The sequence below is a fragment of the Sus scrofa genome, chromosome 18, assembly GCF_000003025.6.
Source record: "Sus scrofa isolate TJ Tabasco breed Duroc chromosome 18, Sscrofa11.1, whole genome shotgun sequence".
NCBI classification, from domain to species: domain Eukaryota; kingdom Metazoa; phylum Chordata; class Mammalia; order Artiodactyla; family Suidae; genus Sus; species Sus scrofa.
In genome coordinates this window covers 48611112-48626425 of record NC_010460.4, presented here as the reverse complement: position 1 = coordinate 48626425, position 15314 = coordinate 48611112, and the positions used below count along the sequence as shown (strand labels likewise).

The window sequence follows — 15314 nt, the reverse complement described above, 5'->3', positions numbered from 1 at the left end:
GACGATGCCCTGTCTCCTGCCATGTGACGTTGCTCTTATTGGCTGGCACCCCCTCGCTCTCTCTAGGAGTCCCAAGTGTGAGGTGCACAACACTTTTATTTGTCCGGGAAAAGATATTCCACTTGACAGCGTAACCAGCATTTCGGCTTCACTCAGGGAAGAGGCGGAGACCAGGGGTCGGGTCTCGGGAGTGAGCAGCATGTTACAGAGAAGGTGAATCCTTCTGTACCTGCGGCCGCTCTCGGCTTCATATTTCCGCACAGATATGTACAGTTGGGCTCAGGGTTGAATGTGAGATGATGGTGGCATCAACCGAAGCTGCGCTCTTTGTTTCCAGCCTCTGGCTGCAGAGAGGGCCTTGCTTTGCCAGCCCCGCACAGCTTGGATCCTTTAACCCCCCACTCCCACCCCCCGCAAGACGGCACCCTGCTCAGCCCCTCCCCATCTGCAGCCCGCAGGGGTCTTCTCCGGGCCTCTCGCCCACCCAGCTTTTCCTGCGGGAGCATCTGCGTTGCTCTTTCCACCGGGAAAGCGCCCTCCCTTCCCTTCCCTTCAATTTGTCTCTTTCGTTCCGTCATTCAGCACTCGGCTCAGATGTTGCTTTGATGGAAAAGAAGCTTTCCTCATGTTCCTTGCTCTGACAGATGCCCTGGTTAAGCCTCTTCATTGAACCGCACCCTGGAAAGGACACACAACTGTGTTATACGAATTTTACCCCAACTCCACCACAAACGTAGTTTGCACCCTTGCTTGTCTTTCTTTCTTTCTTTCTTTTTTTTTTTTTTTTTTTTTTTGTGTGTGTGTCTTTTTGCCTTTTCTAGGGCCGCTCCGGTGGCATATAGAGGTTCCCGGGCTAGGGGTCTAATCAGAGCTGTAGCCACCAGCCTACACCACAGCCACAGCAACGCGGGATCTGAGCCATGTCTGTGACCTACACCACAGCTCACGGCAATGCCAGATCCTTAACCCATTGAGCGAGGCCAGGGATCGAACCCGCAACCTCATGGTTCCCAGTCGGATCCGTTGACCACTGAGCCTCGACGAGAACTCCAGCACCCTTGCTTGTTTTTTCTTAGCACTGCCAGAGCTGTAAATACGTGCTTTTGTTAACTTCTTGTTTATTGTCCCTCCCTCCCCTATTCGTTTTTGTTTTGTTTTGTTTTTTGTCTCTTTAGGGCTGCACCCGAGGCATATGGAGGTTCCCAGGCTAGGGGTCGAATCAGAGCTACAGCTGGGGGCCTACACCACAGCCACAGCAACACCAGATCTGAGCAGCGTCTTCAACCAACACAGCTCACGGCAATGCCAGATCATTTTACCCACTGATCGAGGCCAGGGATTGAACCTGAGTCCTCATGGATACTACTCAGGTTCGTTAACCACTGAGCCATGATGGGAACTCCTTAGTTTTTGTTTTGTTCTGTTTGGCCACACCTGTAGCACATGGAAGTTCCTGGGCCAGGAATCGAACCCACACCACAGCGATGACAATGCCAGATTCTTAACCCACTAGCCACCAGGGAACTCCATCCCCCTCCTCCTCTATTAGGACTCAGGTTCAGTGAGGGGAGGACCTCACCTCTCTTACTCCCTAGAATGCACAGATGGGTGCTGGGAGAACGGCAGGTGCTTAAAAATTACCTGTTGAATGATAGGATGTTGATGAATTAGAAGACAGATCAGAAAGCTACAGTTTCAGCCCTTTTCTGAATCATTTCTTGTCTGGTGCCTCTCATCTTTTTTCCTGCTCAACATTCTAAGATGGTCCAGTAAATGCTTGTTGACTGACTAATAGACTTAACACTTAACATCATGTTAATATCTCAGTGGCTTTATTGTCTACGCTTTTCCTAACGTATGTGGGCAGGTACCTTTGGCCATGACCTGGGCAGCTCTGCTGTGTGCTCATCCTTCAGAAGGGTGCATGGGTGTGGTATGAGGTTCTGGACCGTTCTATGCGTCCTCTCATCATATCACGTTAGAGATGGGCAATTTTCTCAGTTCTGTCTGGGTGGAGCAGACAGCTCACCCTTCTCAGAATGTTTGTGGAAGAACAGGTGTAGTGCAAACGTGAGGTCAGAAGAAGTCATTCATCCGCTCATTCTGCACGGAATGGCAGTGATGCGACTGTCACTGTGACTCCTTAGATGAGCTGGACACAGGTTGGTCCTTAAAGCACAGTCCACTCTGTGTCTGCTAGACTGGAGGGTCCTGGTAGGAGAAAGTTCAGCCAGAGATTAAAACCTAGAGATGTAAAAGCAGCTTTTTTAGTGATTGTGTTTTCTCTATAATGAAGATGCGCTCTAGGAAGGGCACTTGAAACAACATTTCTTTATGGATATTCATGTAATAATGGGGAAGAAGCTGCGGGAACAGATCCTGTGCTTCCTCTCCCGGTTTGACAATGAAGGAAAATGGGGAAGGGACTTCCTGTTGTGGCTCAGCGGGTTTTGAGCCTGACTAGTGTCCCTGAGGTTGCAGGTTCAACCCCGGCCTCGCTCCGTGGGTTAAGGATCCGGCATTGCCGTGAGCAGTGGTGTAGGTCGCAGATGCAGCTTGGATCTTGCATTGCTGTGGCTGTGGTGGAGGCCGGCAGCTACAGCTTTGATTCAGCCCCTAGCGTGGGAACTTCCATATGCAGCGGGTGCAGCCTTAAAAAGAAAAAAAAAAGAAAAAAGAAAAAAGAAAAGGGAAGAAAGGAAGAAAGAAAAGAAAAATGAGGGACCAGCAGCAGTGTTCAGACAGGATTGAAGAAGCATCTCCTGTTCTGACCAAAACATGGAGGTGAGGTCAGAGCCATGGCCAGGAAGGTAATTGCACCAACCCTCTGAAGCCAGTGCCACTTGGCGCTTTCGAGGCAGCAAGCTCCCTTAGAGGGCTTCTCGGTGCCTGTGGCCTCGGTCCCGGGGCCCCCCGAGTGGTGCAGGCACAGGTCTGCCCGGCGTGCCCCCACTGGGTCCTCGGAAGGCGGGCAGGGCGCCCTGGCCCGGCCCCCAGCCTCACGCTGTGCTCTCGCCAGGTTCCTCCTGATGATGGGCGTGCTTTTCTGCTGCGGAGCCGGCTTCTTCATCCGGAGGCGCATGTACCCCCCGCCGCTGATCGAGGAGCCGGCCTTCAACGTGTCCTACACCAGGCAGCCCCCGACCCCCGCTCCAGGTCAGCCAAGCCCTCCGTCCTTGTCTCTCCTCCCTGCAGTGTCCATGTCCCCTGCAAGCCTTTGGAAAGGGCACTGCCACGGCATGTACTGGAAGAAAAACTGTATTCACTCAAGTCCTGCGGCTCAGCCTTACTAGCCGTTGGTGCTGGTAGCACATGCAGCGCCTGCTGTGTGGTGTGTCTGTCACCTGGTATTCTGTCGGTGCCCCTTTGATGCGTGGTTTTGCAGTTTGTATGTGCACATTATTTACTCTCGTTTTCCTTAAAAAGTATTTCATGTATAAATTTTTATGTAGAAACAGTAACGTCCTAGCCATTCTTAATGCTTCTGGACTAAATATTAATTACATTACTAACTGGTAATTTGCTTAGGTATTCTTTCATTGCTAATCATTTGTTTCTTTTTGTTTTGCTTTTTATGCATTCATTCAATAAGCGTGTATTGTGCATTTATTTCTGTTCTGAGTACTTACTACTAGTGATGCTGGAGACTTCTTTGCACAAGTTACGTTTGGCCTATTTAGGGAGCATCATCCAAAGTCCAGAGTGGTGCCCCAGGGTCAAAAAGAATTCATGGTTTCTTTCTTTTCTTTTCTTTTTTTTTTTTTTTTTTTTTTTTGCTTTTTAGGGCCAAACTGACAGCATATAGAGGTTCCCAGGCTAGGGGTGGAATTGGAGCTGCAGCTGCCAGCCTATGCCACAGACACAGCCACAGCAATGCAGGATCTGAGCTGAATCTGCAACCTACACCACAGCTCATGGCAACACCAGATCCTTAACCCACTGAGTGAGTCCTGGAATCGAACCCACATCCTCATGGATACGAGTCGGGTTCTTAACCATGGAACTCCCCGTGGTTTCTTTTCTTTTTCTTTTTCTTCTTCTTCTTTTTTTTTTTGTCTTTTTAAGGCCGCACCCACAGCATATAGAGGTTTTCAGGTTAGGGGCTGAATCAGAGCCACAGCTGCCGGCCTACACCACAGCCACAGCAACTCAGAATCCAAGCCACATCTGTGACCTACACCACAGCTCATGGCAACTCCTGATCCTTAACCCACTGAGGGAGGCCAGGGATCGAACCTGCGTCCTCATGGATGCGAGTCAGATTCCACTTCCTCTGAGCCACGATGGGATCTCCTCCCCATGGTTTCTTAATTCTTATAAAGTACTGTGTTAATTACCTAAGACTCGGGGGTACTGTGGTGCGTGAGTTCAGGAGTCCCTCAGGACCCAGGCCAGTTCTGTACTTTGACGTCATAGGTGAGCTATTTCCCTTCCCCTTGAGGAGGGAGGGCTCCAGGGGCTTTGAAGGGCCGAGGTTGTCTGCACCTTTCTCTTTCTCCCCCTGTGTGGTGGGCCAGGCTGGGACAGGGACAGGGCGGGGGGTAGGGGTGGATGCAGCTCTGTCCCTGTCGTGGTTCCCACCTCAAGGGTGGAGACAGGGCAGAGACAGAATCCTAGGAGTACTTCTGCCTGGAGGGTGTTTTTTGCTTCTTGGGCTCTGAGTTTTTTGGCTGTGCCTGAGGCACGCAGAAGCCCCCGGGCCAGGGATCAAACCAGAGCCACGGCAGTGAAAATGCTGGATCCTCAACCTGCTGAGCCACCAGGGATCCCCAGTCATTTCTTTCTTTTTTTGACCACGACCGCAGAACATGAAAGTTGCCAGGCCAGGAATCGGATCCCATGCCCCAGCAGCCCCCCAGACTGCTGCAGTGACAGTGCCAGGTTCTTAACCTGCTGAGCCGCCAGGGAACTCCCTGGGTGGGTTTTTACAGGGTTTCAGTTCTATAAGATGAGTAGGTCCTAAGATCTGCTGTACAGCATGGGACCTGTAGTTAATAACCGTGTCACGCGCTCATAGGTTGGCGCGAGAATGGCGACCCTGTGTTACGTGTTGTTGCCGTAAATTCAGAGGGGCCACAGGAGATGTTTGGAGGGATGGGTAGGTTTCTGGATGTATATCGTTCTGGTGGCTTCACGGTGTATCTTTATCTCTAAACTCAGCGAGTCGTAGACATTGAGAATGTCACTTTTTGTGCAGCTCTCAGACCTCAACAGAGCTGTTTTCAAAAAAAAGAAGTAGGGACCGCGTGGAAGGAGCTCTAGCTGCAGAGATTTGGAGATGGGCCTTTGCGACCCTGGGTTTGTTTGTTTGTTTTCCTGTCTTTTTTTTTTGCCTTTTCTAGGGCTGCTCCCACGGCATATGGAGGTTCCCAGGCTAGGGGTTGAATCGGAGCTGTAGCCACCAGCCTACACCAGAGCCACAGCCACACAGGATCCGAGCTGCATCTGTGACCTACACCACAGCTCACGGCAACACCAGATCCTTAACCCACTGAGCAAGGCCAGGGATCGAACCCTCAACCTCATGGTTCCTAGTCAGATTCGTTAACCACTGTGCCATGACGGGAACTCCTGGTCTGGTTTTTTATGGCTTTCTTCCACTAGATATTCCCCAGGGTTTTCTTTTTAAAAGAATCATCTTTTTAGGGAGTTCCCATCGTGGCTCAGTGGTTAAGAATCTGACTAGTATCCATGAGGACATAGGTTCAATCCATGGCCTCCATCAGTGGGTTAAGGATCTAGAGTTACTGTGAGCTGTAATGTAGGCTGGCAGCTACAGATCTGATTTGACTCCTAGCCCAGGAACCTCCATATACTGCGGGTATAGCCCTAAAAAGACTGCCAAAAAAAAAGGAATCATCTTTTTTATTTGTTTGAATATTACTACAAATCTGAATATGTCTGCCCCCCACCCCGCCCCCGTGAGCGGCCACTTCCAAGCCCTCCCTACTCACCGGGCCCAGCCCAGGGCCTCCCTTTGTCCCTGGCCTTTCCTTTCTTCCCCTTTCTCTCCTGGGTGCTCTATGGGATACTTTAACTGCATTTGTTACGGTGATTTTTTAAATCCATTTCTTTTATTGCAGTTATACTGGTGGATACCATTATATAAGTTTCGTGTGTACAACTTTTTCTGTTTCTCTGTCTACCCCACAGCGTCCTTACCACCAAAAGTTTACTTTGCACCCCTCGCCATACAGCTCATCTCCTTTATAAACGTTTTGCCTGCTGCCCCTTCACCCCGATACTCTCACCCCTGTAACCACTACTCTGTCCTCTATAGCTTCGTGTTTATTTTGTTTTTCTTTTTATGGCCGCACGTGTGACATATGGAGGTTCCCAGGCTAGGAGTCGAATGGGAGCTACAGGTGCCAGCCTACACCACAGCCACAGCAGTGCTGGGATCTGAGCCGCATCTGTGACTTAGGCCACGGCTCACGGCAACACTAGATCCTTAACCAGGGATCGAGGCCAGGGATCCAACCTGAATCCTCGTGGATACTCTGTCAGGTTCTTAACCTGCTCAGGCAGAAAGGGAACTCCTCGTCTGGTTTTTCGCTCGTGGCGATTCAGATTTGCTAATTCTTTGTTGAAGAAACTGTCATTTCTCTTTTGTATGTTTTTTGCTTCTTTCTTATACGTTAATTGTTCATGTGTATGTGACTGTTTATTTCTGGGCTCTCGATTCTTCTTCTTTTTTTTTTTTTTTTTTTGGCTGCATCTGTGGCACGTGGAAGTTCCTAGGCCAGGGATCGAACCTGTGCCACAGCAGTGATGAGGGATCCCTAGCCTGTAGGCCACCAGGACCGCCTCTGTGCTCTCAGTTCTCTTCCATTGATCTACGTGTCTGTTCCTCTGCCATTACCTTGCTGTTCTGATTAAGTGTAGCTTTGTCGTATCATTCGAAATCGGGGGTATACCTCCAGCTTTATTCTTTTTTTCCTCACGACTGCTTTGGCTATTTGGAGTCTTCGTGGTTCCATATAAATTTTAGAAGTTTTTGTTCTATTTCTGTAGTGGTGGTGGGGGGAGGCATTGGGATTCTGGTAGTGACTGCATTGCCTCAGATTGCTTTAGGTGATATGGACATTTTAAAATGTTATTTCTTCTAATCCATGAGTGCGAATGTCTTTGTTTCTTTGTTTCTTCATGTCCTTCGTCAGTGTCTTAGAATTTTTCAGTGAATAGACCTTGCCTTGGTTAAATTTATTCTCAGGTATTTTATTCCTTTTGTTGCAATTATAAATGGGACGTGGACCCCAGGGGAGCCTGGCCAAGGCCATGTCTGGGGTCGTGTGGTTTCGTTCTCAGGTGGCTGTGGGGTGAGAATGCTGAACCCTAACCACTTGACGTAGGTCCCCGGGTTTTTGTCCCTTTGGAGGAAGAATTCAGTAATGAGACTGAGAGTCACGAGGCCAGGAAGCAGTGATTGAGCGGAGAGGGAGAAGGGAGGTGTGGAGAAGGCGCAGGCACAGGCTCCCGTGGAGGGTGGGGCTGGGAGGGACAGAGGGAGACGGACGGAGAGAAAGAGCAAGAGAGCGGCCGTGCTTTGGGGGTGGTTTAAATCACCTCTTTGGGGACAGTCCCCCTGGGCTTCCTGTGGCCCATCATCTCGCATCGTCTGGCCTTGAGCCCACATGTGGCCTGACTCAGGGCCTCCCCTGGGCACACGCGCATCGTGGCACCAGGGGTGGATCAGGTGTTTCTGGGAGATTGATGGGAAGTGCTGCGGTCTGTGTCCCCCCTTCTCTGTCCTCTGAGGACCCTCTGCGAGCGTGTCGTGCCGAGGTCTCCTTGACCTCAAGGATGAGAAATGTTGGTCTCCTTCTTTCATCCAAGCAGGACGCAGCTCCTTCTTGCTCCTGCCTTAACCTTTATCTCGAAGTTATGTCCGCAGGAACAGATTCCAGCTGCTCAGCCTGGGACCGTCTCTCGCCTGCTTCCATGTGATCCAGTTCTACCCTGCAGTTGGGGGCGTTTTCCAAGAAACGGGGGCTGTTGATTTCCTTCCAGGCCCTCTTGTGCTGCCGTCACGGCGTGGGGAGAGGGGGAGCAGTGACAGAGCCCCTCACCTTCTGTTAGGAGATGTTGATTTGGGTGTCCTGCCTCTGCCGTGAGTCACAGCTGCTGCTTCATCTGTCTCCGTGTGTGCACTTCCCACAGGCCTGTGAGTGTGAGCGGGTCCGTCCCCAAATAAGCCAGAGCATCATAGGAAGGTCTGCTCTGTCCCGTGGGAGCACACAATTCTCGTCATTTTGCCACAGCATCCAGGGCTGTGCCCTTTGTTGATAGCATGGTACTTGGGAAGAATTGAGTTACCTTGATTTTGTTTTTTAGAATCAGCAATTAAAAAAAAATAAGAGTCTGTGGGTTTCTGGCAGACTGGGGCCTCCTCCTGTGGGTGGGATTGAGGGCCCTGCAGCTGTTTACTGAGATGCCATGGTGCCCAGGGCTGTGCGCCTAGCGGGTGGGTGGAAGGGGTCTGACTTGGGTCGGTGCTGAGGGAGGCGGGATCTGCAAAGCACAGGACAGTACTTGCCTGTCTTCTGGGTGGCTCAGTTTTTCTTCTCCGGCTGGTCTGGGGGAGGCCAAGTGGATTCTGGTGAGTGTGGCCTATGATGAAGAAGAAAAGGCAGGTTTTAAAGAACCAGTGCTCATGCACTGGACAGCTGGGGAGGGCAGCAGTCGTGTCCTGTGTGCCGAGCAGCGTGCACTGGTGTTCCAGCTGGGACCAGCTCCCCAGCCCGACAAGGCTGAGTGCAGATGCGCAGAGACCTGCACATGAAGAGGGTGCAGGAGTTCCCATTGTGGCTCAGTGGGTTAAGGACCTGACCTTGTCTCTGTGAGGATGCAGGTTCAATCCCTGGACTTGCTCAGTTCATTTAAGAATCCATTGTTTGCTCTGAGCTTTGGCATAGGTCACAGATGCAGCTCGGATCCAGGGTGGCTGTGGCTGTGGCTGTGGCGTAGGCTGGCAGCTGCAACACCGATTCAACCCCTAGCCTGGGAACTTCCTTAAATGCCTCAGGACGAAGAGAGAAAGGGAAAAAACAAGATGCACACAGAGAGTTCCCTTGTGGTACCTTGAGTTAAAGATCCGGCGTTTTCACTGCAGTGACTTGGGTCACTGCTGTGGCATGGGTTCAGTTCCTTGACCTAGCAACTTCCACATGCTTCAAGAGTGGCCAAGGAAAAAAAAAAAAGCGATGCTCATAAGTAGGGGCAGGGTGCAAGCTGTGGCAGCACCGTGGTTCTAGGGCATTGGTGTGGGCTGGAACAGAACTTTGGAGAAGAGGCTATGAACCAGGTCTAGAAGCTGAGCTTCAGAGATGGGGCTCCAAGGCTTCCCAGGAACAAAACAAAAACAAAGGCAGGAGTTCCTGCTGTGGCTCAGCGGTAACGAACCTGACTAGTATCCATGAGGACACGGGCTTGATCCCTGGCCCGGCTCAGTGGATTAGGAATCCAGCATTGCTGTGAGCTGTGGTGTAGGTTGCAGATGCGGCTCGGATCCTGCATGGCTATGGCTGTGGTGTAGGCCAGCGGCTACAGCTCGGATTCAATCCCTAGTATGGGAACTTCCATGTGCCGCGGGTGCGGCCCTAAAAAGACAAAAAAAGAAAAGAAAAGAAAAGCTGTTCTCACGACAGTGAGTCTTTATGTGCAGAGCTGGCCAGGGTGCAAGTAGAGACAGTCAGAGCTCCCTAAGTACACAGCCCCCCAATTCCTCCTTGCCACGCTGCGCTGGGGCCCTGGGTACCCCCGCCTGGGTGCAGGGGAAAGACAGGCTGTGTTCATTCAGCAAACGCTGGCAGACTGGCAGCACTGTGGTGGGGGGGGACATGTGCTCACTGCCCTTTAAGAACCCGTAGGAGTGGGGAGATGGGTGAAGGGGCCAAAGGGCTAAGGGGTCACACTTCCCAGTTACAAGATGCATAGGTCCTGGGGACGTCCTACAGCATGGTGACCATAGGAAACTTTATTTCTGTGTGAAACCTGCTAAGAGAGTCAGTCTTTCTTCCCCCCCTTTTTAGGGCACACCTGCAACATATGGAAGTTCCCAGGCCAGGGGTCGAATCAGAGCTGTAGCTGCCGGCCTACGCCACAGCCACAGCCATGCAGAATCCAAGCTGCACCTGTGACCTATGCCGAAGCTTACAGCAACACTGGATCCTTAACCCACCGAGTGAAGCCAGGGATCAAACCTGCGTCCTCGTGGATACTAGTCGGGTTCGTACCCCTGAGCCACAACGGGCACTCCCTGGTCTCTATTCTTTATGGCCTGTTGTGTGGTGCCTAGTCAAGGTCTAGGCCGGGTAACTGGCAGGACAAGTGTGCAGCTGTATTTAGGGAAGAGGGCCAGTGGGCCCCGTGTTAGGAAGAGTGGTCCTGGCATTCCCGTTGTGGCTCAGTGGTTAACGAATCCGACTAGGAATCAGGAGGTTGTAGGTTCGATCCCTGGGCTTGCTCAGTGGGTTAATAAGGATCCGGCGTTGCCGTGAGCTGTGGTGTGGGTCGCAGACACAGCTCAGATCTGGCATTGCTGTGGCTGCGGCGTAGGCTGGCGGCTACAGCTCCTATTCAACCCCTCGCCTGGGAACTTCCATGTGCCACGGGAGTGGCCCTAGAAAAGGCAGAAAGAAGGAAGGAAGGAAGGAAGAGAGGGAGAAAGAGGAAGGAAGGAAGGAAGGAAGGAAGAAAGAAAGAAAGAAAGAAAGAAAGAAAGAAAGAAAGAAAGAAAGAAAGAAAGAAAGAAAGAAAGAAAGAAAGGAAGAAAGAAAGAAAGGAAGAAAGAAGAAAGAAAAAACAAAAAAAGGAAGAGTGGTTCTGATTCTAGCTGAGTGATCAGACAGGTGCATAGAGGGACCCGAGAGAAGAGCCAGTAACGACATTTGTGATGTTAATGGGATTTAAATTGACTTTTTAAACGGCTTCCTTTTATGGGATTAATACTGATTTTTAAAAAAAGAATAAAGGAAGTTCCCATTGTGGCTCAGAGTTAACGAGCCGACTAGTATCCATGAAGACATGGGTTCGATCCCTGTCCTCGCTCAGTGGGTTAAGGATCTGGTGTTGCCGTGAGCTGGGGTTTAGGTCGCAGCCACGGCTCAGATCTGGCATTGCTGTGGCTGTGGTGTAGGCCGGCAGCTGTAGCTCTGTTCAGCCACTAGCCTGGGAACCTCCATATGCCGGGGGTGCGGCCCTAAAAAGCAAACAATAAAAATTAAAAATAACACAGTCGTTAGAAGCAGATGGAATGTCCCCACTGGAGACCCATCTTTATTCCTTTCCATCGGGGTGAGTTTGTGGGTGGCTTTCTGACTGTCCCGGTGTGCCCGTCTGTACCTAATCTGCCGACCTGCAGGGACGGAAGCGGTCTGAATAAATGACGCCACCTGCAAGGAACTGGGCATAACAGGGAGTGTTTGACGGTGCAATCGCCCTTCAAATCAGAGCTGAGATACACACAGGGCTGCTCCAGCTCTGAGGACAAGTGCCTTGTCCTGGGGACTGTCGGGGCCGTGGAGTTCCTGTGTGTCTTGGCAGCTTATAACCTCCGCAGACCCTGACCGGTCAGCCTGAAAGGCCAGGTACCTCATACAGATGCCGCTTTCAGCTCCCTTCCTCTCCCTCCTCCCAGGAAGCAATAGAAGAAGGGCCTTCTTTGTGATGGATAATCCCTGAGCGAGGAAATAGGAAGGGTGAGAGCTGGCTGCCTCGCTTGGGCTAACCAGTGTGACCAGTCTCTTGTGTGTCTTTTAAGGAATAATCTAGGATGTTCCTGGCATAGATATTAAGAAGGAAGTCTTTTTAATACTGATAAAGATAACTTCACATAATGAGGCTATCACTTATAACCAATTTAAAGTATATAAAGTATATAAAACAAAACATAAGAGGGAAGTTTGATGGAAACTGTAGGAGTCTCGATGCGTTATTATTATTATTTTTATTATTATTATTTTTGTCTTTTCTAGGGCTGTACCCGCAGCATATGGAGGTTCCCAGGCTACAGGTCTAATCCGAGCTGTAGCCACCAGCCTACACCAGAACTAGAGTAATTCGGAATCTGAGCTGCCTCTGCGACCTCACCACAGCTCACTGCAACGTCAGATCCTTAACCCACTGAGCGAGGCCAGGGATCAAACCCGCAACCTCATGGTTCCTAGTCAGATTCGTTCACCGCTGCGCCACGACAGGAACTCCTCGATGCATTATTATTAATCTCAACAAAATATTAAAATGAATGGAGAATTTAAAAGAATTTATCAAATTTTACACTGCAAAGAAAATTAGATTAAGTTTGCAAGAGCAGAAATCACAGACCCTGGGGTTCCTGCCCTGGCACAGTGGGTTAAGAATCTGACGCAGTGACTCGGGTTATTTTGGAGGCGCAGGTTTGATCCCCGGCCCGGTGCAGTGGGTTAAAGGATCCAGCATTGCTGCAGCAGCTGAGGCTTGAATTCAGTCCCTGGGCTGGGAACTTCCAAATGCTGCAGGTGCAGCTATTAAAAAAAAAAAAAATCTGGGTTCCATTTCTACCTCACGTCTCTCTAGCATAAATGGGAAAGTGACTTAGTTTCTCTAAGGCTCCAGCACCTGAACTGTAAGGCTGAGATAATAAGAGACTTCCTTGCACTTCCTGTGGGGGCTGACAACATAAGAGACTTCCTGGAGTTCCCATTGTGGCTTGGTGGGTTAAGGACCTGATGTCTCTGTGAGGATGCAGGTTCGATCCTTGGCCTTGCCCAGTGGGTTAAGAATCCAGCGCTGCGGTGTAGGTCTCAGATGCAGCTTGGATCTGGTGTTGCTGTGGCTACGGCAAGACCTGCAGCTGAAGCTCCGATTCGAGCCCTAGTCCGGGAACTTCCATGTGCCACAGGTGCAGCTGTAAAAATAAATAAATAAAATAAAATAATAAGAGACTTTCTTAGGGTGAATGTATATGAAATGACTCAATATGGTGCTTAAAGGGCCTGAGAGCACACTGCTGCTACTAATATTACTATAATGTATAGTTTTAAGAAATTTATAAAATGTTGGTGTTCCCATTGTGGCTCAGCAAGTAAAGATCCTGACATAGTGTCCATAAGAATGTGGTTTGGATCCCTGGCCTCACTCAGTGGGTTAAGGATCCGGCATTGCCATGAGCTGAGGTGTAGGCGGGCAGCTGCAGCTTCAATTTGACCCCTCCCCTGAGAACTTCCACATGCGGCAGGTCCGGCCCTCAAAAGAAAAATAAATAAATCTCTATTTCAGTTTGCAAATCATTCTCTTCAACAGAGACTAAGAGTTAAGGTCTTTCTCTTGGTCATTTGTTTTGCTTCTGACTCTTCTTCTCCCCACCTCACCCCCATGCATATGTTTAAAAGCTGCTTCTTTATTTTAATCTTTTTTTAGGGCTGCACCTGCAGCATACGCAAGTTCCCAGGCTAAGGGTCCAATTAGAGCTGTAGCTGCCCGCCTACACTAAAACCACAGCAACGTGGAATCCGAGCCATGTCTTTGAGCTCCGCCACAGCTCACGGCAACACCAGATCCTTAACCCACTGACTGAGGCCAGGGGTTGAACCTGCATCCTCATGGATGCTAGTCGGGTTTGTTACCGCTGAGCCACGATGGGAACTCCCTAAAACCCTTTTTTGTTCAGCGTTTGTACCAATCTTCAGCTCTGTTAGGTTTATTTACCTGACTCCAGGCTGAGTTTGTTTCATAGGATAGCCCCACTTCCAATTTCGTCGTGTAGGATCCGTCACATTGGCTTTGTTTGGATCCTTTGAGATTTTTTTCTTATCATCCTGGTTGTGTGTGGATTCCACTGCCCTGTGGTGCCCCAATAGGTAGATTTTATTCTGGGTGCCAAGAGGACAGGGTACCTAATCCAGCCAGGAAGTGGCGGGGGGGGGGCCGGGGGTGGGGGTTGGTCAGTGAACCATAGCTTCGTGGTGTTGCTGGTTCTGATCTGAGACTTGAAAGATGGGAATTGGCCAGACGAGAGGCTGGGGAGGAGGTGGGTGTGCAGCTGGGGAAGGACTTTCCAGGAGGAGCGGTCTGCACGTTGAACTGCCAGGAGCTGCTTTCTGAGGAGGGTCAGGGCTCTTCCTGAGCAGGATGCAGGCAGTTGGTGTGCTGTTGGGAGATGAAGGATAAGGCGGGGCGGTGAGAAGGGAGACTTTGAAATAGGCAAGAACCTGGTGATGGAGGGCCTTGGAGCCTTGGTAAGGACCCTTGGCATTTAGCGAAGTTCACCCTGAGCGAGCCGGTGGATGGGGTGACGTGGCAGAGAATCTAGGGTGTCTGAGTCTCAGGTGGAAAAGGGAAGCGCCAAGCCTGCTGGAGGGTGTCTGAGAAGCCTGCCTAAACACTGAGAAGCAGCCTGGCTGGAGGAGGTGGGCTCTGCTTAAACCACGAGATTGCAGGCAGTACGTGGAATCAAACAGGAGGGCTGCTGGGACCCAGCTGCTGGCCACCCTCCATCCATTGTGCGTGTGCTTTGTCAGGGGGGTCCTCGCCTGTCCCTGCCTTTCCACTCTATTCACCGTGCCCAGATTTTTCTTCGGCCCAAGGAAAGATTGGCAGGTGTTCCCGCTGTGGCCCAATGGGCTCCTCAGTGTCTGTGCAGCTGCAGGGCTCAGGTTCGATCCCCAGCCTGGCACAGTGGGTTAAGGATCCCTCACCGCTGCAGCTGTGGTGTAGGTTGAAACTGTGCTGAGATCCACTCCCTGTCCGGGAACTCTGTATGCCGCAGCGCGGCCAGAAAAGAAAAAAGACTGGCCTAGCTCGTCTATGCGTCAGTTACTGGCTGGTGAGCTTGGTCGAGGGGCGGCAGGGTCTTTGTTAGGAAAGCTTGATGGGGAGTTCCTGTCGTGGCTCAGCGGTAGGGAACCTGATTCGTACTTGAGGAGGCAGGTTGGGTCCCTGACCCCGCTCAGTGGGTTAAGGATCTCGTGTGGCTGTGAGCTGTGGCCTAAGTCACAGATACGGCTCAGATCCCAGCATTGCTGTGGCTGTGGTGTAGATCACAGATGCGGCTCGGATCCTGTGTTGCTGTGGCTGTGGTGCAGGCCGGCAGCTACAGCTCCGATTCGACCCGTAGCCTGGGAACCCCCATATGCTGCAGTTGTGGCCCTAAAAAGAGAAAAAAAGAAAAAGGAAAAGACAGGTTGGTGGCCGGGCCCTCCTCTGCCGTTGGTGGGATGGTTCTGGGAGCTGTTGCCAATTGACTGGTATCTGCTGAATCTAGGATTCCCTCTCAAGGAGGAAAAAGACGGTGGCGCTGAGGAGTAGACTAACTTGCACCCCAGCGGGGCGCCTGG

General features: G+C 51.0%; 1 protein-coding gene across 4 annotated transcripts in view; it reads left to right on the top strand.

Moving 5' to 3' along the window:
• The window catches only part of VOPP1 (vesicular, overexpressed in cancer, prosurvival protein 1), an 85936-nt gene that overhangs the window by 67433 nt on the left and 3189 nt on the right, over positions 1–15314 (top strand). For 2 of the 4 annotated variants that reach the window (XM_021079345.1, XM_021079346.1), the window contains exon 4: positions 3020–3156. In XM_021079345.1, the coding sequence (XP_020935004.1) occupies positions 3020–3156 (137 nt within the window). Of the gene's footprint in view, positions 1–1208; positions 2811–3019; positions 3157–15314 lie in introns of those variants that run through there. The other 2 variants (XM_021079347.1, XM_021079348.1) reach the window with 2 other exon arrangements.